General features: G+C 41.8%; 1 protein-coding gene across 1 annotated transcript; it reads right to left on the reverse strand.

Moving 5' to 3' along the window:
* Nucleotides 1–213: 213 nt before the first annotated feature.
* On the reverse strand, nucleotides 214–26,128 carry CHST13 (carbohydrate sulfotransferase 13). The gene is made up of 2 exons (XM_036245940.1): nucleotides 26,018–26,128; nucleotides 214–1,059 (listed from the first exon to the last, which is right to left on the reverse strand). Exons 1-2 carry the CDS (start codon nucleotides 26,126–26,128, stop codon nucleotides 214–216), a joined length of 957 nt encoding a protein of 318 aa, XP_036101833.1.
* Nucleotides 26,129–26,917: the final 789 nt, after the last annotated feature.

Genomic DNA, 26,917 nt, shown 5'->3' on the forward strand with positions numbered 1-26,917 from the left:
AGTATCAAGAGACAGGCAGGACAGGTGGTAGGCACACAGTTGTATAGCACCTGAGGTGAGCTGCACCCAAACCCAGCCAGGTGTAATGTCGGCCTAATGCAGTGGTTGTCAGGGTGAGGTCCCCTGGGCCCGTCAGAAACTCCCATTCTCTGGGCCCCCATCTCTGGTCTTGGAGCCTTTGCAGTGTACCAGGCCCTTTAGGGGCACTGCAAGCTAGTGCAGCCGCAGGTAGGAAGGGGTAGAGTAGTTGAAGAGCAGGAAGTCCATCTTGTAGAGGTCGAAGAGGCGCCGCTGATAGAAGGGGCTGATGTCCTGAAAGAGGCGCATGGCCTGGTGGTGGGTTGTGGCTGCCTTGGCCCGGGGCGGTGGCGCAGGGAAGTGCAAGCCAGGTACACCCACCAGGCCCAGCACGAAGGCCGCATCCTCCGCCAGGGTCTCGAACTTGCCCACTACATCATAGCGCAGGCGGCACGGGTGGCAGAGTGCATGGGCGCGCTCCCAGTGCTCATTGAAAGGTTCGTTGCGGCGCGTACGGGGATCCAGCAGGTAAGCCAGGAACTCAGCAAAGCGTACGTCGTGGCCACGGGCCAGCGCATCTGGGTGTGGGTGCGGCCTCAGGCGCCGCACAATGCGCGTGCCATAATGCCGCTGGAAGGCTGCGCTGTAGGGCCTCTTGAACTTGTTTTGGTAGGCCGAGGCCAGGCGCTCAAAGGGCTCACGCACGAAGAGGAAAGCCAGGTAGTCGCGTAGGCGCCAGTTGATCTCCGTGGGGCTGAAGTCAGCCAGAGAGGGCAGGCGGCCTGGCGCATGCGCCTCATGCGCGGGGATGGCTTGGGGGTCTTGGCTGGTGAGGCTGCTCATTGCCAGCAGCACCCGCTTCCAGTTGGTGCAGGCCACCTTAGGTATATAGCAATAGAGCAGGCCGTGTGTATCATCCACCAGCACATGCCGCAGGTCCTCAGGCTGCAGCAGGCGCTGTCTGCGTGTGTGGTGGCTGCAGGCATGTCGCAGTAGATTGCGCCGCTGCCGGTGCACCTCAGCCAGGGCCAAGCTGGGACCCTGTGGACAACAGGGATCGGGTCAGGGCTGCTGCCTGGTATGGCAGCTCAGTGACACATGTGAACCAGGTCCCTGCAGCAGGTAGGGTACCTGGACTGGAATCCCAGTGCTGCCACAGATCAATGTATGATTTGGGGCCCAGGCATTTGTCCTGGATCTGATTGGTGTGTGTGTGTGTGTGTGTGTGTGGTGGGGGGGGGGGGAGGGAGGATGAATCTAACTTTGCAGAGGCATGTAGAACAATGTGACTAGTCACTTGTTGGACACTCAGGACTGAGGAGGTTCTGATAACAAATATGACAGGGTCAGAGTAAGACTGATAAAGAAGTATGACTTCAGAGTACTCACCATGGGAGAAAATTGAGTGCTGCTTACTAGAAGTACTATAGTGTATAAGAATGGTAGCTTTTTGCAGGGAGACAATATGGCTGAAGCCTAAAGAAGTTCCATCTGCTTGCTCCAAACACAGGACCAGACTTGAGGCTAAAATGCAGAGCAATCAACTTGAAAAACCATCTAAAAATAGCTGATTGGAAATACTGCAAGTGGGGAACATGGAGAGGAGACAGAAGAAGACACGAAGTGAGTGAGCAAACTTGCACAGCTGCGCGGAGTGGCTGGGAAGATGGAGGAAAGGTGCAGGCGTGCAGCTCCTGCCCACTGGGTGTGGGGGGACTCAGCCCCACACAGAGATTCACAAACAGAGCAACAGAGAAGGGAAAGGGAACCCACTTATCATCGGATGGTGGGAATCTGAAGTGATTTCAGCCCACCAGGGAGACTCAGTACTACCTCAGGGAAAAAGCTAGTGCATGGTTGCCCCACCAGCCTGGAAAGCTTGCCCTGACTGTGGGAGCTGAAGAGGCCACAAAATAGAAAGGCACACCTGAGGAGGGATCTGAGCATATCACACAGTAGTAAGTCTGAGGGGCTGGGCATTCACTGAAAAAACTTTGGGGGCTAGCCAGAGTGCCCGTGGAAAGAGGCACAGTTCCTCCCCATCTCAAGTGAAGAGGCACCCCTTTCCCCACCCATGGCACAGCTCTAGGCTAGAAGCACCAAGAAGCAGGGCCTAGCAACACTGGAGGTTCTGATGTCTGGCGGGGAGGGAGCCTGGGCAGAAGCCCCATCCAGCTAGAGAAGGCCATGCTGAAATATTAAAGAACCAAGCAGGGCATTCTTTTTCTTTTTCTTTCTTTCTCCTTTTTTTCTATTCTCCCCTACTTGGGGTGGTGACCAAAAGGTACCAGCAAACTAGGCAGAGCTAAGGCATTGGAAGGAGAGGAAGAGACTGCCTGCCCCTCCTACAGCTACAGGTACCACCCCTAACACAAATCTGTTTAAACCACCCTGACAGGACCTGGTACCCCCTGGAGCCCAGTGCCATAGCAGAAGGAAAAGCAGCCCAGAACAAATACAAGTGGTGAACTTCAAAAGTGACCCAGCCTCTGGGCTAGGGAAGTCTTGCCCATAGGACTATCTGGGATCCTGCCCTGCAGGGCTTCAGTCAGAAGGCCCAGGGCCAGACAGGGACAGCAGTTCACATTGGCCTGCACGAGAGAACTTCCCAAGAGGACAGGGACCCACACCCAAGGGGTCAGATCCAACAACATCAGAGCAAAATCCAGTGAGCTACATAAAGAGCACATCCAAGGTTTTTGTTGTTGCTATAGTTGTTTTGGTGTGTGTGTTTTTAATTTTTAATTCAATATTTTTCTTGTTTTCTTTTCCCGTTTTTTACTTTACTATTTTATATTTTATTCAATTTAGCATTATTACTTTCTAAAATAATAATTATTATTTCAGACATTATTTTATACCTTTTATTTTTTATACTTACCCTATTTCTGGTCTCTGCCTTCTTTGCTTTCATATTCTACCTTTTTCCCCTCTCTCCTAACCCAGTTGGTCTCACAATGTTCTAGTATTTATGTGTGTGTATGTTTTTTCTTTTTGTTTGTTTGTCTTTTAATGTTTTTATTGAGGCTGGTGCTTTTATCATCATTAATACTGATTTTTTGGAGGGGTCAATTTTTATTAATTTATTTTCATTATAGCTGTTTCTCCTTTTTCCCTATTAGACACCTTCCTCCCAATCCCTCCCCTCCCAAGCACTGTTGTCTATGTCCATGATTTACGCATATGTGTATATAAGTTCTTTGGTTTATCTCATTCTTCCCTCCTGCCCCCCTCCTCTGAGGTTTGTCTATCTGAACTATACTCCTTTTTTAAAAAAATATTTTTTCCCTTTATCGATTTGAGAGAGAGAGGTAGTGAGAGGAAGCAAGAGATAGAAACATCAATGAGAAACATTGATTGGCAGCCTCCTGCATGCCCCCACTGGGGCTTGCGGCCACAACTTGGGCATGTGTTCTGACAAGGAATCAAACCCGCGACCTCTTGGTGCATGGGTCGATGCTCAACCACTGAGCCACACCGGCCAGACTGAACTATATTCCTTTCCATGTCCCCAGGTCTATTTTGTTCATAATATTCCACAATTAAGTGAGATCATGTGGTATTTTTCTCTGCTTGGCTTATTTTGCTTATATTCTCCAAGTGCCTTCATGTCATTTCAAAGGATAAGAGATCTCTCTTACAGCTGCACAGTGTTCCACTGTGTATATGTTCCACAGCTTTTTTATCCACTCATTTATTGATGGACATTTGGGCTCTTTCCAGATCTTAGCAATTGTAAATAATGCTGCTATGAAGATAGAGTATATATATTCTTTCTGATTGGTATTTCAGGCTTCTTAGGATATGTTCCTAGAGGTGGGATCACTGGGTCAAATGGCAGTTCAATTATTTTTTCTTATGATAACTTTTTATTTATTTTTTTTAAATGTATGTATTTATTTTCGTTACAGATGTTTCTCTTTTATCCCCCCATTAATACCCTCTTCCAAATCCCACATCTCCCACCCCAGCTTTATTGTCTATGTTCTTGTTTACACGTACATGCATAAAAGTCCCGCGGTTTATCTCTTCCCTTCCCCCACATCCACCTCTTCTGAGGTTTGTCAGCCTGTACCGCACTTGCATGACTCTGGGTCATTTTGTTCCTCAGCTTATTTTGTTCATTATATTCCACAGATAAGCGAGATAATGTGATATCTGTCTCTCTCTGATTGGCTTGTTTCGCTTAGGATAATACTCTCCAGATCTTTCCATATCGTCTCAAAGGATAAGAGATATTTCTTTCTTACAGCTGCATAGTACTCCATTGTGTATATGTACCATGGCTTTTTTTATCCACTCATTTACTGAGGGACTCTTGGGCTGTTTCCAGATCTTAGCTATTGTAAATAGTGCTGCTATGAACATGGGGGTACATATATTCTTTCTGATTGGTGTTTCTGGCTTCTTAGGGTATATTCCTAGAACTGGGTCACTGGGTTAAATGGCAAATCAATTTTTAATGTTTTGAGGAAATACCATATTGTTTTCCATAGTGGCTGCACCAGTCTGCATTCCCATCAGCAGTATACTCGAGTCCCCTTTTCTCCACACCATCATCAGCACTTGGTGTCTGATGATTTGTTGCTGGTGGTCATTCAGACAGGTGTGAGGTGATAACTCATAGTTGTTTAAATTTGCATCTCTCTGTTGATTAGTGACGTTGAGCAATTTTGTATATGTCTCTTGGCCATTTGTATGTCCTTTTTGGAGAGATGTCTATTTAGGTCCTCTGCCCATTTTTAAAAAAATTTTTTTATTTATTAGTTTGTTTTTGTTACAGATCTTTCTCATTTTTCCCCCATTGACACCCTCCTCCCCTTCCCCCACGCCCTATTCCCAGTTTTGTTGTCTATATTCATTGGTCATGCATACATACAAGTTCTGTGGTTTATCTCTTCCCCCCACAAATCCCCCTCCTCTGAGGCTTGTCAGGCTGTACCCCACCTCCAAGTCTCTAGGTTAATTTTGTTCAGCAGTTTGTTTGGTTTATTATATTCCACAAATAAGTGAGATCATACGATATTTGTCTTACTCTGCTTGGCTTGTTTCACTTAGCATAATTTTCTCCAGGTCTTTCCATGCCATCTCAAAGGATAAGAGATCTTTCTTTCTTACAGCTGCATAGTATTCCATTGTGTACATGTACCACATCTTTTTAATCCACTCATCCACTGATAGACACTTGGGTTGTTTCCAGCACTTAGCTGTAAATAGTGTTGCTACAAACATAGAAGTATATATATTTCGGTGTTTCAGGCTTCCTAGGGTATATACCTAGAAGTGGGATCACTGGGGTCAAATGGCAGTTCAATTTTTAATTTTTTGAGGTAACACATTAGTGTTTTCCACAGTGGCTGCACCAGTCTGCATTCCCATCAGCAGTGTACTGGAGTCCCCTTTTCTCCACACCCTCACCAACACTTGTGTGATGATTTGTTGATGGCGGCCATTCTGACAGGTGTGAGGCGATATCTCAATGTTGTTTTAATTTGCATCTCTCTGATGATTAGTAATGTTGAGCATTTCTTCATATGTCTCTTGGCCATTTGTATGTCCTGTTTGGAGAGGTGTCTATTCAGCTCCTCTGCCCATTTTTTAATTGGGTTCTTTGTCTTCCTTTTGTTGAGTTGTATGAACACTCTGTATATTTTGGGAATTAACCCCTTATCTGGTGAATCATTGGCGACTATGGTCTCTCATAGTAGGATTTATTTCTGTTCTCATGGTTGTTTCTTTTGCTGTGCAAAAGCTTTTTAGTTTGATGTAGTCCCATGTGTTCATTTTCTCCTTTGTTTCTGTTGCCTTCGGTGTTGTATCAGTGAAAATTCTGCTGCATATGATGTCTGAGATTTTGTTGCCTACATTTTCTTCTAGAATTTTTATGGATTCACGAATTACATTTAAGTCTTTTATCCATTTTGAGTTTATTCTCGTGTATGGTATAAATTGGTGTTCTAGCTACATTTTTTTGAGGTAGCTGTCTAATTTTCCCAACACCATTTATTGAAGAGACTATCTAGACTCTACTGTATGCTCTTGCCACCTTTGCCAAATATTAATTGAGCATATTTCCATGGTTCAATTTTTGTGTTCTCTCTTTTGTTCTATTGATCTATCTGCCTGTTCTTGTGCCATTACCAGGCTGTTTTGATTACAGTGGCTTTGTAGTATAACCTGAAATCTGGTAATGTGATCCCTCTCCTACTTTGTTCTTCTTTTTCAAGATTTCTGTGGTATTTGGGGTCTTTTTTGGTTCCATATAAACTTTTGAAGTTTTTTTTCCTAGTTCTGTGAACTATGTTGTTGGTATTTTGATGGGGATTGCATTGCATTTATAGATTGTTTTGGGCAGTATGGACATTTTAATGATGTTAATTCTTCCAATCCATGAACAAGGTATATATTTATACTTTTTTATATCTTCCTATATTTCTTTTTTCAATGACTTGTAGTTTTCTGTAAAGAGGTCTTTTACTTCTTTGGTTAAGTTTATTCTTAGGTATCTTAATTTTTTGCTGCGATGGTAAACGGGAATGTCTTTTTAGTTTCTCTTTCTGTGAATTTATCATTGGTGTATAAGAATGTCATTGATTTCTTGACGTTAATTTTGTATCCTGGTACTTTGCCAAATTCATTAAATCTAGTAGATTTTTGATGGAGTCTTTAGGGTCCTCTATGTGCAATATCATGTCATCTGCAAATAATGACAGTTTTACTTTCTCCTTTTCAATTTGGATCCCAATTATTTTTTCTTCATGTCTAAGCACTGTGGCTAAGACCTCCAGTACTGTGTTAAATAAGAGTGATGAAAGTGAACATCCCTGTCTTGTTCCTGTCCTTAAGGGAAATGCTTTTAGTTTTTGACCATTGAGTATGATGTTGGCTGTAGGTTTTTCATATATGGACTTTATTATGTTGAGATATGATTCCTCTAGTCCCACATTGCTGAGCGTTTTTATCAGAAATAGGTGCCGGATTTTTTTCAAATGCTTTTTCAGCATCTATTGATACGATCACATGTTTTTTTTTTTTTTTTTTTTATCTTTCCTTTTGTTTATGTGGTTGATTTGTGAATATTGTACCATCCCTGCATGCCTGTGGTGAAGCCCACTTGGTCCTGATGAATAATTTTTTTTATGTATTGCTGGATTCGATTTGCTAATATTTTGTTAAAGATTTTGGCATCTGTGTTCATCAGGGATATTGGCCTGTAGTTTTCTTTCTTTGTAGTGTCTCTATCCGGCTTTGGAATTAGGATTATGCTGGCCTCATAAAACAAGTTTGGAAGTGTTACATCCTCTTGGTTTTTTTGGAATAGTTTGAGGAGAATGGGTATTAGATCTTCTTTGAATGTTCGGTAAAATTGCCCCGTGAAGCCACCTGGGCCTGGGCTTTTGTTTGATGGAATTTCCTGATTATATCTTCGATTTTTTTTTGTTGTTGTTATTAGTTTGTTCAAGTTTTCTATCTCTTCCTGGTTCATTTTTGGGAGGCTGTGTGTTTCTAGAAATTTGTCCATTTCTCCTAGATTGTCCAATTTGTAGGCATATAATTGTTCATAGTATATTTGTATTTCTGTGGCGTCACTTGTTACTTCTCCTCTTTCACTTTTGATTTTATTTATTTGGTTTCTCTCTTATTGTTTCTTGGTGAGTCTCGCTAAAGGTCCATTGATCTTGTTTATTATTTCAAAGAACCAGCTTTTTGTTTCATTGATCTTTTGAATAGTTTTTTAGTCGCTATGTTGTTTTTTTCTGCTCTGACCTTTACTATTTTCTTTCTCTTACTAACTCTGGGTTTATCTTTTTGTTTACTTTCTACTTCTTTAAGTTGTAGAGTTAGAAAGTAAATTAGGAATTTTTCTTGTTTCTTGAGGTAGGCCTGTAGTGCTATGAACTTCCCTTTCAGGACTGCTTTCACTGTGTCCCATAGATTCTGTGTTGTGGTGTGTTTGTTTTTGTTGGTTTCCAGAAAGTTTTTAATTTCTTCCTTGATCTCATTAGTAACCCATTCATTGTTTAATAACATGCTATTTAGCCTCCAAGTGTTTGAATGGTTTTGTGTGCTTGTAATGTATTTGAGTTCTAGTTTCATGCCACTGTGATCTGAGAAGATGCTTGATATGATTTCAATTTTCTTTAATTTGTAGAGACTTGCTTTGTGTCCTACAATTTGGTCTATCTTTGACAATGATCCATGTGCACTTGAGAAGAAGTTATATTCTGCAGCTTTGGTATGAAATGTTCTCTAAATATCAGTTAAGTCCAACTGATCTAGTTTGTCTTGTAAGAACTCTATGTCCATGTTAATTTTTTGTCTAGAAGATCTATCCAGTGTTGTCAGTGGCATGTTAAAGTCATCCACTATGATCGTATTGCTATTGATCTCTCCCTTGAAGTCCTCCAGAAATTTTTAAATATATTTTGGTGCTCCTGTATTTGGTGCATATATGTTTATCAGAGTTATATCCTCTTCTTGGATTGCTCCTTTTATTATTATGTGGTGACATTCTCTGTCTATTATTATGGCCCTTGTTTTGAAGTCTATCTTGTCAGATATGAATATTGCTATGCCAGCTTTTTTTTTGTTTCCATTTGTTTGGAAAATTTTTTTCCATCCATTCACTTTCATCCTGTGTGTCTTTTGTTGTGAAGTGGGTCTCTTGTAGACAGCATATATATGGGTTGTGTTTTCTTATCCAATCAGCTACCCTATGTCTTTTGATTGGAGCATTTAAGCCATTAACATTTAAGGTAATTATTGATAGATAGTTATTAGTTGCCATCTTAATTTTATGCCTGTGCCCCCACCCTCTTCTTCTTCTTACAACAGTCCCTTCAGCATTTCTTGCAGTGCTGGTTTGGTAGTGGTAAATTCCTTTAGCTTTTTTTTTTTTTTCATCTGTAAAGCTCTTTATTTCTCCTTCAATTTTGAATTATATCCTTGCTGGATAGAGTAGTCTTGGATTCAGAACCTTGCCTTGCATTACTTTGTACACTTCATACCACTCCCTTCTGGCTTGCATCGTTTCTATTGAGAAATCAGCTGACAGTCTAATGGGAGCTCCCTTGTAGAGGGAGACCTTCTGTCTCTCTCTTGCTTCCTTTAATATTCTTTCTTTGTCTTCAATGTTTGCCACTTTTATTATAATGTTTCTGGCTGTGGGTCTTCTGGGGTTCACCTTGCTTGGAACTTTCTGTGTTTCCTGGACTTGTGTGACTTTGTCCTTCACTAGTTTAGATAAGTTTTCTATCATTATTTCTGAAAACAGTTTCTCTTATTCCTTTCTCTGATTCTTGTCCTTCCAGTATCCCTATAATGCAAATGTTGTTGCATTTTGTATTGTCCCACAGTTCCCTTAAACTTTCCTCCTGCTTTTTAAATTTTTTCCCATTTGCTGCTCTATTTGAGGGTTTTTCTCTACATGGTCTTCTAAGTCGCTGAATCGATCTTCAGCTTCTTCTGATCTACTATTGAACCCTTCTAAGGTATTTTTCATAACAGCTATGTCATTCTTTATATCCTCTTGATTTTTATGCATAGCATCTATCTCTTTTTTAAGCTGAAGTAGTTCCCAGGGAGCTCTTCATAATTCTTAAGTTGTTTGCAATCATTAAAATCATTGCTTTAAATTCTTTATCTGACAAGTTGCTATCTTCAATTTCTTGTAGTTCCTTTTCTCATGATTCCTCTTTTTCTATCCTTTGGGTGTTGTTTCTTTGTCTCCTCATTTTAGTCATCTGGTAGTTCTAGATCTGCTGAGGGATGTTTGGATGTGTATGTAGTGCACTGTATATCAAATAAGGCTACGGTGCCTCCCAGACTGTTTTGTTGCGTGTTGCCTCTTCCCTGCTGTGGATCCTGGAGGATTGACTACTGGGGGCTGGTACTGGTGTGTCCTGATAGGTGCTGCTGCTGGATCATGTGGGCCCCTCTGGAGCTGAGTTCCCAGCTGGTCACTGGTGCCACCTATAGCTGTATAGCTCAGGCTCTGTTGGAGCTGCACTCCCTGCCTGTACCGTGGGCAGCTGAATCACACAGTTCCTTTGGAAACCCCACTCTACGCCTATCTTGTGGGCTTCTGGGTTGCACAGGCCTCTCTGGTGCCCCCACACCTTGCAGGTCCCATGGGCAGGGACCTGGATTGTACCAGTCCCTCTCAGGCTCCGGCTTCCCACTACTCTTGTGGGCCACTGGTGTCGCACAGGCCTCTTGGAGCCCCAGGTCCTGCCACTGGTGGCTGGGGAGTGCTGCTGCTCCATTGAGCTCAACTCCTGCTCAGCCTTTGCTGTAGTTTTTGGGGATGGTTCTCAGCTGCTGGTCTGTGCTTCTGTGGCCTGGGGATGGATGACCGCTCCCCAGCCTCTGTTGCTGGGGGTATATCTCTATTGGGCTGCTCCTGTGGGGGATGGTGCTGGGTTCCCAGCCTTCCACAACCAGCACTTTGGCAGCTCCACTACTGTGCACTAGTCTATGTTGATACAGAGTGTCCACAGGTCCGATGGTGCCAGGTGCACTGGTGGGCTCAGGTTGCTGAGCCCTGGCCACTCCCATTGCCTCCTCCCAGGGAAGACCCTGGATCTTTCAAAATGGTGGAACCTCCCCATGGCACAGGGAGAAGCGCCCTAAAGAGCTGCTTATCGCAGTAGCTGGCTGCTCCTGTCCACAGCACAGGAACCTTCTGCTCCTCGTCTCTACACTGCATGAGTTTGGCCATCGACATTCACGTCCACTCACTCTCTCTCACACACTAGCTCACTCTCTCACACACTCACTCTCCCTCTGGTCCTGTTCGCTGCCATCTGTTCCTCTGTCCATTTCTTTTTTTTTTTTTTTTTAATCCTCACCGGAGGACATTTTTCCATTTTTTTGTTCAGGTAGAGTGGGAGGGAGAGAGAGGAACAGAGAGAGAGAGAGAAACATCGATGTGAAAGGGACACATCGAGTGGCTGCCACCTGCACAACCGACCAGGGCCGGGGACAAACTGCAACCGAGGTATGTGCCCTTAGCGGGAACCGAACCCGGGTCTCTCAGGACTGCAGGCCGACGCTCTAACCGCTGAGCCAAACTGGCCAGGGCCCTCTGTCCATTTCTTAATTGGGTTCCTTGTCTTCCTTTTGTTGAGTTGTATGAGTATTCTATGTATCTTGGCAATTAACCCCTCCTCTGATTTATCATAAGCAATTATGCTCTCCCACATAGTGGGTTCCCTTTCCATTTTGGTGCTTGCTTCTTTGCTGTTCAGAAACTTTATAGTTTGATGTAGTCCCATGTATTAATTTTTTCTTTTGTTTCTCTTGCCTTAGACTTTGTATCAGTGAAAATTATGCTGTGTGTGATGTCAGAAATTTTGTTACCTACATTTTCTTCTAGGATTTTTATGGATTCACGAGTCACATTTAAGTCTTTTATTCATTTTGAGTTTATTCTTGTGTATGGTGTAACTTGGTGGTCTACTTTCATTTCTTTACATGTAGCTGCCCAATTTTCCCAATGCCATTTATTAAAGAGGCTCTCTTTACTGCATTGTATGCTCTTGCCACTTTGTCAAATATTAATTGAGCATAATGTCCTGGGTCAATTTCCGGGTTTTTTGTTCTGTCCATTAATCTATATGCCTGTTTTTCTGTCAGTACCAGGCTGTTTTTAGTATAAAGGATTTGTAGTATAACCTGATAACCAGTATTGTGATCCCTGCTACTTTGTTCTTCTTTTTCAAGATTGCTATGGCTTTTTGGGGTCATTTTTGGTTCTATATAAACTTTTGAGTATTTGTTCTAGTTCTGTGATATATATCATTGATATTTTAATGAGAATTGTATTGAATCTATAAATTGCTTTGGGTCATATGAACATTTTAATGATGTTGACTCTTCCAATCCATGAACAAGGTATTTTCTTATATTTTTTTATATCTTGCTCGATTTCTTTTGTCAAGGTCCTATAATTATCTAAAAATAGGTCCTTTACTTCTTTGTTTATGTTTATTCCTAGGTATCTTAATTATTTTGCCACAATGGTAAATGGGATTTTTTTGTTTTGTTTTGTTTCTCTTTCTGTGAGTTCATTATTGGTGTAAAAGAATGGCATCAATTTCTTGATGTTAATTGTATCCTGCTACCTTGCCAAATTCATATATTAAATCTAGTAGATTTTTGATGGAGTGTTTAGGGTTTTCTATGTATAATATCATGTCATCTGCAAATAATGACAATTTTACTTCCTTCGTTCTAATTTGGATCTCTTTTATTTTTTCTTTGTGTCTAATTGCTGTGGCTAAGACTTCCAGTACTATATTAAATAAGAATAATGAAAGTGGCCATCCCTGTCTTGTTCCTGTTCTTAAGGGAAATGCTTTTAGTTTTTGCCCATTGAGTATGATGTTGGCTGTAGTTTTTTCATATATGGCCTTTATTATGTCGAGATATGATCACTCTGTTCCCACATTTCTGAGCATTTTTATCAGAAATGGGTGCTGGATATTGTCAAATACTTTTTCAGCACCTACTGATATGATCATATGGTTTTATCTTTTATTTGTTCATGTGGTTTATCAACTTTATTGATTTGGGAATATGGTACCAGCCTTGCATCCCTGGGGTGAATCTCACTTGGTCATGGAGAATAATTGTTTTAATGTATTGCTGGATCTTATTTGCTACTATTTTGTTAAGAATTTTGGCATCTATCTTCATCAGGGATACTGGCCTGTAGTTTTCTTTCTTTGTAGTTTCTTTTCCTGGTTTTGGAATTAGAATTATGCTGGCCTCATATAACATATTTGGAAGTCTTCCTTGTTCTTTAAATTTTTGGAATAGTTTGAGGAGAATGGGTGTTAGTGCTTCTTTAAATGTTCGGTAAAACTCCCCAGTGAAGCTGTCTGGGCCCTGGCTTTTGATCGCTGGGAGATTCTGAATTACATCTTCAATGTCCTTAGTTGTTATTGGTCTATTCAAGTTTTCTTTCTCTTTCTGGTTCAGTTTTGTGATACTGTGTTTCTAGAAATTTGTCCATTTCACTTAGATTGTCTAATTTGTTGGCATATAATTGTTCATAGTATTCGTTAACGATCCTTTGTATTTCTGTGGTGTCAGTTGTTGCTTCTCCTCTTTTGTTTCTGATTTTGTTCATTTGGGTTTTCCCTCTTTGTTTCTTGGTTAGTAGCTAAGGGTCCATCAATCTTGTTTATCCTTTCACAGAATCAACTCTTTGTTTCATTGACCTTTTCAATTACTTTTTTAGCCTCTCTATCATTTATCTCTGCTCTGATCTTTATTATTTCTTTCCTTCTCTTTGCTCTGGGATATCCTTTTTGTTTACTTTATAGCTCTTTAAGTTTTTGGGTTATATAGTCAATAATAAATTTTTCTTGTTTCTTGAAGTAGGCCTGTAGTGCTATGAACTTCCCTCTCAGGACTGGTTTCACTGTGTGCCATAGATTTTGTGGTGTTGTGTGTTCATTTTCATTGGTTTCCTGGAAGTTTTAATTTATTTTTTGATCTCTTTGGTAACCCATTCCTTGTTTAATTAGATGCTATTTAGCCTCTATGTGTTTAAATGTTTTTGCTTTTTTTTGTTGTAATTGATTTCTAGTTTCATGACATTGTGGTCTGAGAAGATGCTTGATGTGATTTCAGTCTTCTTAAACTTGTAGAGACTTAGTTTCTGCCCTAACATGTAGTCTATCATTGAGAATGTCCCAGGTGAACTTGAGAAGAATGTGAACTCAGCAGTTTTGGAGTGTAATTCTCTGTAGGTATCTATTAAATCCATTTGATCTAGTTCCTCATTTAGAGTCTCTCTTTTCTTGTTAATTTTTTGTCTAGATCTATCCCATGATGTCAAGGGGGGTGATGAAGTACCCTGCTTGATTTTATTGTGGTTGATTTGTCTTTTGAAGTCCTCCAGAAGTTTAAAAAATATATTATGGTGTTGCTATATTGGGTGCATATATGTTTACCAAGATTATATCTTCCTGTTAGATAGATCCTTTCAATATTATAAAGTGGCCTTCTTTATCTCTAGTTATGACCCTTTTTTGAAGTCTATTTTATTGGGTATGAGTATTACTACGCCAGCTCTTTTTTCCTTTCCAGTTGCTTGGAAGACTTTTTTCCCATCCCTTCACTTACCATCTATGTGAGTCTTTTCTTTTGAGGTGGGTCTCTTATAAACAACATATATAGTCATGCTTTTTTATCCAATCAGCTACTCTGCGTCTTTTTTTTATTAATTAATTTATTTCTTTTTGTCACAGATGTTTTTCCTTTTTCCCCCTCTAATTCCCCTCAATCCCTCCCTCCCCGGCCTATCCCCAGCTTTGTTGTCCATGTCCATTGTTCATGCACACATGCATATACGTTCTGTGGTTTATCTCTCCCCCACCACCTTGTCTTCTGGGAAATGTCCGTCTGTATACCACTTCCACGATTCTGGGACTACCCCATTCCTCAGGCTGTTATATTCATAATATTCCACAGATAAGTGAGATAATATGACACTTGTCATTTGCTGTGTGGCTTGTTTCACTTAGGATAATACTTTCCAGTTCCCTCCATGTTGTCTCAAAGGATAAGAGATCTTTGTTTCTTACAGCTGCATAGTACTCCATTGTGTATATGTACCACCGTTTTTTAGCCATTCATCTACTGATAGACATTTGGGCTGTTTCCAGATCTTAGCAATTGTAAATAGTGCTGCTACAAATATAGGGGTACATAAATTCTTTCTGATTGGTGTTTTAGGTTTCTTAGGGTATATTCCTGCAAGTGGGATCACTGGGTCAAATGGAAGTTTAATTTTTAATTTTTTGAGGTAGCACCATATTGTTTTCCATAGTGGCTGCACCAGTGCATTCCCACCAGCAATATACTAGAATCCCCTTTTCTCCACACCCTCACCAACACTTGTTATTTGATGATTTGTTGATGGCAGCCATTCTGACAGGTGTGAGGTGATATCTCATTGTTATTTTAATTTGCATCTCTCTGATGATTAGTGATGTTGAATATTTCTTCATATGTCTCTTAGCCATTTGTATGTCCTGTTTGACTGTTTGAAGAGGTATCTATTTAGTTCCTCTGCCCATTTTTTAATTGGGTACTTTGTCTTCCTTTTGTTGAGTTGTATGAGCACTCTATATATATTGGAAATTAACCCCTTATCTGATATATCATTGCCAATTATGCTGTTCCATACAGTGGGTTTCCTTTCCATTTTGATGATTGTATCTTTCTCCTTTGTTTCTGTGGCCTAAGGTGATGCATTAGTGAAAATTCTGCTGGGTATGATGTCTGAAATTTTGTTGCCTACAGTTTCTTGTGGGATATTTATGGATTTATAAGTCACATTTAAATCTTTTATCAATTTTTAGTTTATTCTTGTGTATGGTGTAAGGTGATGGCCTAGTTTCACTTTTTTTTTTTTTGCATGTAGCTGTCCAGTTTTCCCAACACCATTTATTAAGGAGACTGTCTTTACTCCATTGTTTGTTCTTGCCACCTTTGTCAAATATTAATTGAGCATAATATCTTGAGTCCATTTCTGGGTTCTCTGTTCTGTTCCACTGGTCTATATGCCTGTTCTTCTGCTAGTACCAAGCTGTTTTATTTACAGTAGCTTTGTAGTATAACATGATATCTGGTATTGTGATTTCACCTACTTTGTCCTTCTTTTTCAACATTGCTGTGGCTATTCAGGGTCTTTTTTGGTTCCATATGAACTTTGGTAGTCTTTGTTGTAGTTCTGTGAAGTATGTCGTTGGTATTTTGATGGGGATTGCATTGAATTTATAGATTGCTTTGAGTAGTATGGACATTTTAATGATGTTAATTCTTCCAATCCATGAACAATGTATGTGCTTCCACTTTTCATATTTTCCTCAATTTCTTTTTTCAATGTCCTGTAGTGTTCTGCAAATAGGTCCTTACATCTTCAGTTAAGTTTATTCCTAGGTATCTTAAATTTTTTTGCCACAATGGTAAATGGGATTGTTTTTTCAGTTTCTCTTTCTGTGAGTTCATCATTGGTGTATAAGAATGCCATCAATTTCTTGATCTTAATTTTGTATCCTGCTATGTTGCCAAATTCATTTATTAAATCTAGTAAATTTTTTATGGAATCTTTGGGGTTTTCTATGTATAGTATCATGTCATCTATGAATAATGACAGTTTCGCTTCCTCCTTTCCAGTTTGGATCCCTTTTATTTTATCTTCCTGTCTGATTGCTGTGGCTAAGACTTCCAGTACTATGTTAAGTAAGAATGGCAAAAGCGGGCATCCTTGTCTTGTTTTTGTTCTTAAGGGAAATGCTTTTAATTTTTGCCCATTGAGTATGACGTTGGCTGTAGAAAGATATCACATCTTTCATATATGGCCTTTATTATGTCAAGATATGATCCCTCTATTCCCAGATTGCTAAGTGTTTTTATCAAAAATGGGTGCTGGATTTTGTCTAATGCTTTTTTAGTGTCTATTGATATGATCATATGATTTTTATATTTCATTTTGTTTATGTGGTGTATCACATTTATTGATTTGCAAATATTGTACCAGCCAGCATCCTTGGGATGAATCCCACTTGGTCCTGGTGAATGACTTTTTGATGTATTGGTGGAGTCGATTGCTAGTATTTTGTTCAGGATTTTGGCATCTAAGTTCATCAGGGATATTGGTCTATACAGTGATACCTCGGTTCCCGAACGCCTTGACTTTCGACCAAATCGGTATTCGACCAGGAGATTCGAGAAACTTTTGTCTTGGAATCCGAACAAATATTTGGAACTCGAACTTCCGAGATGAGCCGAGTTGAGCCGAATGGCATTCATTCGGCCCAGCGCGCCTTGCTTGCGTCATCAGTGTGAGTGCAGAGAGAGAGTCACGCTTTGTGGAGAGAGTCACGCTTTGTGGAGAGAGTCACGCTTTACACTGAATTTAACCCTTAGACATACTGTACACTTTTATTTCTTGTTGAGACTTATGTTTTTCTACATATTATATACAAATTAGGCCAGTAAATAGGCATTTTCTGGGGCTTGGAATGAATTAATCCAGTTTCCATTATTTCCTATTGGGTTTCATTGCTTCGGTTCTCGAACAATTTGGTTCTCGACCGTCCTCCTGGAACGAATTATGTTCGAGAACTGAGGTATCACTGTAGTTTTCTTTATTTGTAATGTCTTTTTCTGGTTTTGGAGTTAGAATTATGCTGGACTCATAAAACAAGTTTGGAAGTCTTCCTTCTTCTTGAATTTTTTTGAAATAGCTTGAGGAGAATGGGTATTAGTTCTTTGAATGTTCAGTAAAATTCCTCTATGAACCTGTTTGGTCCTGGGCTTTGTTTGCTGCAAGAGTCTTGATTACCTCTTCAATTTCCTTAGTTGTTATTGATCTGTTCAAGTTTTCTATCTCTTCCCGGTTCAATGTTGGGAAACTATGTGTTTCTAGAAATTTGTCCATTTTGCTTAGATTGTCGAATTTGTTGCCATATAATTGTTCATAATATTTGTTAATGATCCTTTTTATTTTTGTGGTGTCAGTTATTATTTCTCCTCTTTCAAATCTGATTTTGTGTATTTGGGTTCTCTGTGTTTCTTGTGAACCTAGCTAATAATCCATCAATCTTGTTTATCTTTTCAAAGAACCAGCTCTTTGTTTCATTGAGCCTTTGAATTGTTTATTTGTTCTCCATTTTGTTTATTTCTGCTCTGATCTTTACTATTTTCTTCCTTCTACTTGCTCTGAGGTTTTGTTTTTGTTTGCTTTATAGTTCTTTAAGTTGTGAGGTTAGATAGTCTATTACAACTTCCTCGTGCTTCTTGAGGTAGGCCTGTAGTGCTATGAACTTCCCTCTCAGAACTGCTTTCACTGCATCCCATAGATTTTGTGTTGTGTGTCCTCATTTTCATTGGATTCCAGGAAGTTTTTAATATCTTCCTTGGTCTTTTTGGTAACCCATTCATTGTACAATAACATGCTACTTAGCCTCCATGTTTTCAAATGTCTTTTCATGTTCTTGCTGGAATTGATTTCTCATTTCATGCTATTGTGATCTGAGAAGATGCTTGATATGATTTCAATCTTCTTGAACTTGTAGAGAGTTAGTTTCTGCCCTAACGTGGTCTATCTTTGAGGATATCCCATGTGCACTTGAGAAGAATGTGAATTCTGCAGATTTGGGGTGTAATTCTATGTAGATATCTATAAAATCTATTTGATCTAGCATTTCATTTAGAGTCTGTGTTTCCTTTTTAGTTTTTTGTCTAGATGATCTATTCGGTGATGTCATCGGGGTGTTGAAGTCCCCTGCTATGATTGTGTTGTTGTTGATTTCTCCTTTGAAGTCCCAGAAGCTTTTTAATATATGTATGGGATCGTATATTGGATGCATATATGTTTACCAAGGTTATATCTTCCTGTTGGATAGATCCTTTCAATATTATGTAGTGGCGTTCATTGTCTCTAGTAATGGCCTTCATTTTGAAATCTACTTTATCAGACATGAATATTGCTACCCCAGTTTTTTTTTCTTTTGGTTGCTTGAAAGATTTTTTTCCATCCCTTCACTTTCAACCTATGTGAGTCTTTTGTTGTGAGGTGGGTCTCTTTTAAACAACATATATGTGAGTCATGCTTTGTTATGAAGTCAGCTACTCTGTGTCTTTTTGTCAGAGCATTCAAATGATTCACATTTAAGGTCATAATTGATATGTACCTATTTTTTGCCATTTTTGTTTAGTGTGGTTCTATTTTTCTTTGTATTTCTTCTACTAATGACAGCAGTCTTTTTATCATATCTTGCAGTGCTGGTTTGGTGTTAACATATTCCCGTAGCCTTTTTTTTTTGGTCTGGAAAGCTGTTTATTTGACTTTCTATGTTGAATTATAGCCTTGCTGGACAGAGTAGTCTTGGATTCAGATACTTGTTTTTCATGACCTTGATTACTTCATGCCACTCTCTTCTGGCCTGTAGTGTTTCTATTGAGAGCCTTATAGAGTTTTCTTTGTAGGTAACCTGTTGCTTACCTCTTGCTGCCTTTAGGATTCTGTCTTTGTCTTTAATTCTTGGCATTTTATTACTATGTGGGCCTGTTTGGGTTCTTCTTACTTGGGGTTCTCTGTGCTTCTTGAACTTGAATGCCTTCTTCCTTCACCAAGTCAGTAATGTTTTCTGTCACTATTTCTTCAAATATATTCTCTAACCCATGCCCATTTTCTTCCTCTTTGCGTACTCCTATGATGCAAATGTTATTACATTTCCAGTTGTCCCAAAGTTCTCTTAAGCTGTGTTCCTCTTTGTTAAATGTTTTTTCCTTTTGCTTTTCTGATTGGTTGATTTTTTCTACCCTGTCTTCTAATTCACTGATCCAGTCCTCCACTTCCTCTACTCTGCTGGTTAGTCCTTCCAGTGTGTTCTTAATTTCTGCTATGTCATTCTTCATTTTCATTTGGTTGGTTTTCAATGTTTCTATATCTTTACTCATGGTGCTGATGTCCTTACTCATGCTTTGAGCTTCCTCAAGATCATGGCTCTGAACTCTACCTCTGATAATTTGCTTAGCTGCATTTCATTGATCTCATCTTCGACAGAGTTCTCTTTTTCTTTCACTTGGGATTTGTGTCTGTGTTTCACCATTTTGGCTATCTCGGTGGGTTTTGGAGCCTGCCAAATTTTCCCTGTGGGTGTTGGAGTTTTGCTGTTTGTGGCTCCCTCTACTGGGTTTGGATGAGCCTGGATGGGCCCACTTAAACACCACTGTCAAGTCATACTTTCCTGGGTAGATTTGCAAGCCCAGGAAAGGTTTAGTTATCATCTGACTTTTTCCTGGTGGCTAGTAGTCTTAGTTACTCAGTGCCTTGGAATGTAGCCCTGGTGTTCTTCATAAGAGGATTTCCAGAGAGTGGGATAGATGCTGGTTGTTAATGAGCCTCAATTTGCATTTCTTTGCCTCACCTGGGAAAGTCTGAATCTCTGAGGGGGGCGGGGCTGTTGCTTTTCCCCACTCCTCTGGGAAGGAGCACACTGGACACTGTCCTTTGTGGCACAACTCAGAAAAACTCTGAGTGCCATCCAAATCTTGGTTGTCCCCACAGAGTTCCAGCCCAGTCTTCCCTCACTCTGCCATAGCCTCCAGGTGAGTGTCTCTGGCTATTTTAGTGGTCTGTCCTGGCTCTCTGAGCTGTGGAACAGGCTTGGTCTTTATTCTCCAAGGGCACTGCTCACAGCTAAGACTGCTGCCACCCGTGGCCTCCCAGCCTGCCACCCTCTGGCGCCTCCACAGATCCTACCAGTGTTCCTGGTTATATGGTCCTGTCCTGCTGCTTTTCTGTTGCTTTTTTCTGAGGATTTGTCTTTATTTTAGTTGTAATTCCCATTTGGTCTGGGAGATCATCTGCGTAGCTTCTATTCACTCCACCTCCATTTTCACATCCTCTAAGCCTATCTTGTGCATGGCTGGGTCGCACAGGCCTTTCTGGTGCCCCTGCACCCTGCAGATCCTGCAGGAAACTGGATTGCACAGTCCTTTTGGGGACCAGGCTCTAGATGTCTATGTTATGGGCTGCTGGTTCACACAGGCCCCTCAGGTGCTTCTGCACCCTGCAGGTCCCATGGGTAACAGGATAGCACAGTCCCTGCTGGGTCACACAGTCCTCTCTGGTGCTTCAGCACCACACAGGTCCCATGAGTAATTGGATGGAACAGTCCCTCCTGGGTCACTCAAGCCTCTCTGGTGCTTCAGCACCCCGCAGGTCCCACAGGTAACTAGATGGCACAGTCCCTGCTGGGTCACGCAGGTGTCTCTGGTGTTTCAGCACTCCACAGGTCCAGTGGGTAACTGGAATACACAGTCCTTGTTGGGTCGCACAGGCCTCTCTGGTGCCCCAGCACCCTGCAGTTCCCGTGGGTGGGCAGCTGAATCACACCAGTCTCTCTTGGGCTCCGGCTTCCCACTGCTCTTGTGGGCTACTGGACTGCACAGGCTTCTGTGGAGCCCCAGGTCCCGCTGCTGGCAGCTGGGGAGTGCTGCTGCCCCATGGGGCTCAACTTCTGCTCAGCTTTTGCTGTAGTTTTTGGGAATAAATCTCAGCTGATGCTCTGTGCTTCTGTTGCCTGGGGATGGATGTCTGCTCCCCAGCCTCTGTTGCTGGGGGTATATCTCTACTCTGATGGGCTGCTAGTGCAGAGAATGGTGCTGGGCTCCTGGTTGTCTGCGGCTTCTGCGACTTGCACCTTGGGAGCTCCACTACTGTGCACTGGTCTGTGTTGACACAGAGTGTCCACTGGTCTGATGGTGCCAGGTGTGCTGGTGGGCTCAGGTTGCTGGGCCCTAGCCGCTCCCACTGCCTCCTCTCAGGGAAGACCCTGGATCTTCCAAAATGGTGGGACCTCCCCACAGCACATGGAGAAGCACCCCGAAGGACCGGTTACTATGGTAGCTGACTGCTCCGGTCCACAGCACAGAAACTTTCTGCTTTGTGGCTCTGCACTGCTTGGGTTTGGTCGTCCACCTTCATGTCCACTCACACTCTCTCACACACTGGCTCACTCTCTCACACACTCACCCTCCATCTTGTCCTGTCCGCCACTATCCATTTCCAAAAAACTTAGGGTATATTCTTAACAGTGGGATCACTGGGTCAAAAGGCAGTTCCATTTATAATTTTTTGAGGAGGGTGTGACCAGAGAACAAAGGTAAATGGATTAGTTGAACAACATATATGAATACCTTGTGGACATAGATTAATTTGGTGAAGGCCAAGGGAGGGGCAGGTAAGGGTAGGTGGAGGTAGGCAAAGATGGTAAAGGGGACACCTGCAATAATTTTGACATTAAATATTTTTAATTGAAAAAAATAAATAAAATAAAAACAGTCCTGGCCAGTTTGGCTCAGCCTTTAGAGCATTGTCCCATGAACCAAAGAGTTGCGAGTTTAATTCCAGTCAAGGGCACATACCTTAGTTGCAGTTCAATCCCCAGCCCTTGTCAGGGTCATATGGAAGTCAGCCTATCAATGTGTCTTTCTCACATCGATATTTCTCTCTCTCTCTCTCTTCCTCCCTCTCACTCTATCTGAAAATTCATTAGAAAATATCCTCAGGCAAGGATTAAAAAAGAAAGAGCAAAAAAAACTCATGATGATATGGAATAAAAAATAATTATAGCTTTAATTTTATATAAATAGATTTGAAAAATGCAGCCACTTTCAGGCTATTAGGATATTTTTTGTTTAATAATAAAATTAGCTAATTCTATATTTATGAATTGGCATGTTCCTTTGGGTCTTGATTTCTTCATCTCACCCAGTTCTCCCCACCCCTCCAACAAATTCTAATCTCAGTACTTGGGCAGGAAGCCTGCCCTCTTTGAGCCTGATTCTCCTCTGTGAAATAGCATTAATCTGGCACTTACTGTGTGCCAGACACCTTGCTATACCCTTTACAACTCTATGAATTAGGTAGTAGTAAGAGTACACCTGGACCCAGCCCTTTGTATACTTCTTCAGCCATACCTTCAAGTCCATGCATTCTTCAAGTCCTTTCTGCCCTAAACATGGTCTTCACCTCCAAGACTAACCCTCTAACCCCCTACCCTTTTCCTTGGTGGTTTTAATGTCTAAGAGTTCTTAAAAGAAAGTGTTTTTAATTTGTAAAAATTACATTAAAAGCCTTTAGATAATAAGACAATAAGTATTAATGAGGATGTGGGAAAGTGGAACCTTCTTTCATTTCTAGTGAGAATGTAAATGGTATAGATACTGTGGAAAGCAGTTTGACAGCTCCTCAAAAAAAGTCAACATATGATCTAGTGATTCCACTCCTAGGTATATACCTAAGGTAACAAAAACTTGTACACCAATGTTTACAGCAACATTATTCATAGTAGCCAAAGAGTGAAAACAACCCAAATATCTATCAACTGGTGAATAAATAGTATATATGTGGTCTATCCACACAATGGAATATTATTCAGTCATAAAAAGGAATGAAGTTCTGATACATGCTAAAATATGCATAAAACTTGAAAACATTATGCACACTAAGTAAACGAAGCCAGACATAAAAGGCCATGTGTATAATTCCATTTATATAAAATGTCCATAATAGATCCATAGAGACAGAAAGTAAATTGGTGGTTGTCAGGGCTGAGGGTGGAGAAAATGGGGAGTACCTGCTAATGGGTACCAGATTTCTTTTTGGAATGATGAAAATGTTCTGAAATTAGATGGTGGTGATGGTTGTACAGCCTTGTTAATGTACTAAAACCACTGTATACTTTAAAAGAGTGAATTTTATGGTAGGGGTGGGGTGTGGACAGGAAGAAACAAGACTGGACAGGATTTGATCATTGTTCAGATGGGGTGATGGGAATGTGAGTGTTCATCTCTACTTCTGCATATGTTTGAATCTTTCAAAATGAAAAGTTAAAATAGATAAAGCGAGGACATATGTACCTGTAGGTGAGATTTTGCAAAAGAAACATAACTACATGATAGAGCCTTTGATGCTACATACATGACCAGAACATGTCTAGAAGGACTCACAGGGAACTGGCTTCCAGGGGTAACTGTGGAAGGAGAGGTGCTCTTCACTGTACCTTCTTTGGTAGGATAGAATACCATATCGTGCTTATATCACTTTTTCAAATATCTCATTGTGGTGGTAGCTGTCAAGTTCAGCCATGCCTGGGGACACTTAAAGGATTGCATTCCCACCCTGTGACTTATAGGATTGGCCTCAGGAGCCTGGCTCCACGTGGACACCAGGAGAGAATTGTAACCAGGCACCCTACAGAGAAGATCTGTTTTCAGCTTCCAGACAACCCAAGATGTTTGTCGTGGTGGGGAATGTTGGCCATCCACCCACCTCTCAGTCTCCCTCCTTCCTTGCCAGCAGACTCCAACTATGTTAGGCCATGCACCCAACCTCAGGGAGGAACCAGTCACATCTTTATTAAAGTGATGGGTCCCAAGAGGGGCATGTGGCCTAGTTCTGGCCAAGGAGATTCAAGGAGAAGTTTGTTGGATGGCTCCCAAGAAAGAATTTCCTTCAGGAGAAAAAGTGAGGGTTCCTGAAGGAAGAAAATCCTTTACCTCTCCCTTCCCCACTTCTACTTGGGATGATATCCTGTGAGGAGATGTCAGGGCCCTGGCATTCATCTCACAGTCATGAGGCAACAAGGCTATGGCAGAAGCCAACATCCACAGGATGTTTGTGGGCAGAGTGTTGCTGCTATCCAGCGAGTGCTGGTCTCTTGAGTATCTTGGGGAGTGCACACTGACTGTCCTAACAGCTTACTGTAGTTTCAGTTGGCTTTTCTGTTGTTAGCAGCCCCATGAATACCCATATACTCAATGCTGTCTCCATTTTAGAGGTTAGAACACTGAGGCTTAGAGGAAATGAATGGTCTAGAGCTCTCTGATAGGAAAGGTCCAGCTTGGGTCCCTTTGGACTCAGAGGCCAGAGCTGTGCTTGTTGGTCTGGAGCTGCATCCAGCAGCAACACCCTCATCCCTCCCAGCCAGGCTAGACTCAGCTATTTGGATCCTTAGCCTGGCTCTAGTCCCTGTGACCTCTGTGACCTTCTCAGGGTCCTTAGCCTCCCTGTGCCTCAGTTTTCTCATCTGTGAACAGGGATAACAACATCCCCACCTTGCAGGGTCTAAATGAGTTCACAAAACTAGAGAGCCTGGTACACAGTTAGCACTTTTGTCCAGATTGCTCTTATTACTATTATTTCTTCAGCTGCAAGGTACTAAGCTTCCAGAACATTGACACCCCAAGGTCACTAGGTCCTCATGCTATGAGGGGGCTGAGCCAGCCCCATCTGCTCCTCAAAAGTCTGGAGAGCAAGTGGAACTGGGGGTCTGATGAGAACTTGCCCTGCCCTTGGCTTGCTGTGTGGCCCAGGGCAAGCCAGTCATCCTCTCTGAACAAAGTCCTCCCCTAAAAACATGGGCCAGATGAGCTCCACATACCTCTTTGGTTCAGTCCTTGGGGATGCAGTCAGAAACACTTTCCAAACCCAGTCTGATCATTCTCCCTGGTCTAAAATCCTCCATGGCTCCCTATTTTCTTTGCTCCACCTGCCAGGCTACCCCTGGCTCACCTTGCAAACCTGTTTTCTGCTCACCTCCAGCTACTTGGCCCCTATTGTTTGCTTCTTAACTCTTCCTCTGCAGGTCCCAGCTGCAATGTCCCTTTCTCAGAGAGGGTCCCTCTCCCCTATCTAAACTAGGACCCTCCTGGTAGAGCTCTCATTGTACCTCATATTTCCCTTTTAGACACAATTCAGTCACAGTTTAGTGGAGGAGGTGATCAGATAATGTCTTTCCTTACTGAACTGTCATCTACCCAAGGGCAGGGAACCAGCCTATCTGGTTGTGGCTGATGCAGTTTCCTGAGCACAGTCTGCATACAGTAGGTGCTCAACATATACTACCTGAATGGGTGCCTCTGAGTGTGGCTGTTTGGGTGTGGTGTGAGCCAGGGGTTGTGACTCTCAGTGGGGTACGACCATGTATGTGTCGTTGGGGCACAGACCAGCAAGCCACCTGGTCCAGTGCCTGAGAACAGGTGAGGCCCGATCTTTTTTGTGTTTCCCTATTGCAGCTGGTACTAAATTTGGGGGTTCACTTAAGTATTATCTCGCACTAAACTGTTAACTCCCTGAGGGAAGACTTAGCGTCTATTTTACTCTCTTTCATATCCACAACACAAAGAACAGCACCTGGCACAGAGTGGGCCCAGTCTATTATTGAGTGGATGATGGACAGGTAGGTGGGGTGGAGACACCAACTCTCTCAACTTCCCTCCAAGATTTGCCCCTGTCACATCCCCAGGTACTCTAGTCTCTGAACACAGCCTGGATTTGCAGAGGATACCTCTCTGTGCCCAGTGTGAGTTTCAGTCCCATGATTGTAGTCTACACTGGGGCTCTCGTGTTCCCATATCTGGAGACAGAGGGAGGGGTTTCAGGGGGGGGGGTCTCTCCACCTACCTGGTCCAAGTTATAAAGCATCTGCAGGGCATTCCTCCTCTTGCCACTAAGCCAACCAGAGCCTAGGGCCCCATTTTCAGATTCTGTGGAGCATAAAGAGAGAGGTGTCATCACTGCACTAGATTAAATGGCTTTGGCTATGGGGGACTTGGCCAGCTCACCTAGGAAACAGCTATTCCATCTCTAAGACTCAGTTTCCCTCATGTTCCACCTGCCTCAGGTTTGAAGGGGGGGCTTGGTGGAGTGAGGGGAAGCACTGACAGAGCCCCTAATCCATCGGGGTAGGATGCTTGGTGTCACTCATGCTCCTATGTCCCGCCCTCTAGAGTTGGAGGGTACCAGACAGGAGGGGACTAGAAGTAAGGTGGTATCCAGTCCATAGTCCTCTGGGAAAAGCCTGATTGTCCAACCTCACCCACCTCAATAAGCCCTCATCTCATACCCCACTCTGGCTAACCCCATGACCAAGGAGCCCTGAGGGGCTCAAGAAGCTACCTGTCTGTCCAGAGAGAAATGGGCAGTTGTGGAGGTGGCACAGCTAGACTGTAGGCTCCCCAGTGACCCACTGTGAACTCCTACAGCAGCCTGCACTTTCCCTAGCAGTGTGCATGCTTCCTCATGGTACATATAGCTTTACCTGTCTCCCAAAATGGATCCATCTGAGGGCAGAGATACTATATCTCAGTGCCAAATTTTTCAATCTTCCTAAAACTACCAAAAACACAGCTTGCTAAGTTTATTCTTCACTCAGAATGTGTTTTAAGAACTATTTTCTTAAACATATTCAATTAATATGAATACATTTTTAATACTGTAATTAATACAGATGAGGAAAGGTTCAAGATCTTCTGAGTCATATTTTTCTTAACCATGATTGATACTTATTAATAAACTAGTAAT

This window comes from Molossus molossus, unplaced genomic scaffold (assembly GCF_014108415.1).
Source record: "Molossus molossus isolate mMolMol1 unplaced genomic scaffold, mMolMol1.p scaffold_m16_p_6, whole genome shotgun sequence".
In the NCBI taxonomy this organism is placed as follows: Eukaryota; Metazoa; Chordata; class Mammalia; order Chiroptera; family Molossidae; genus Molossus; species Molossus molossus.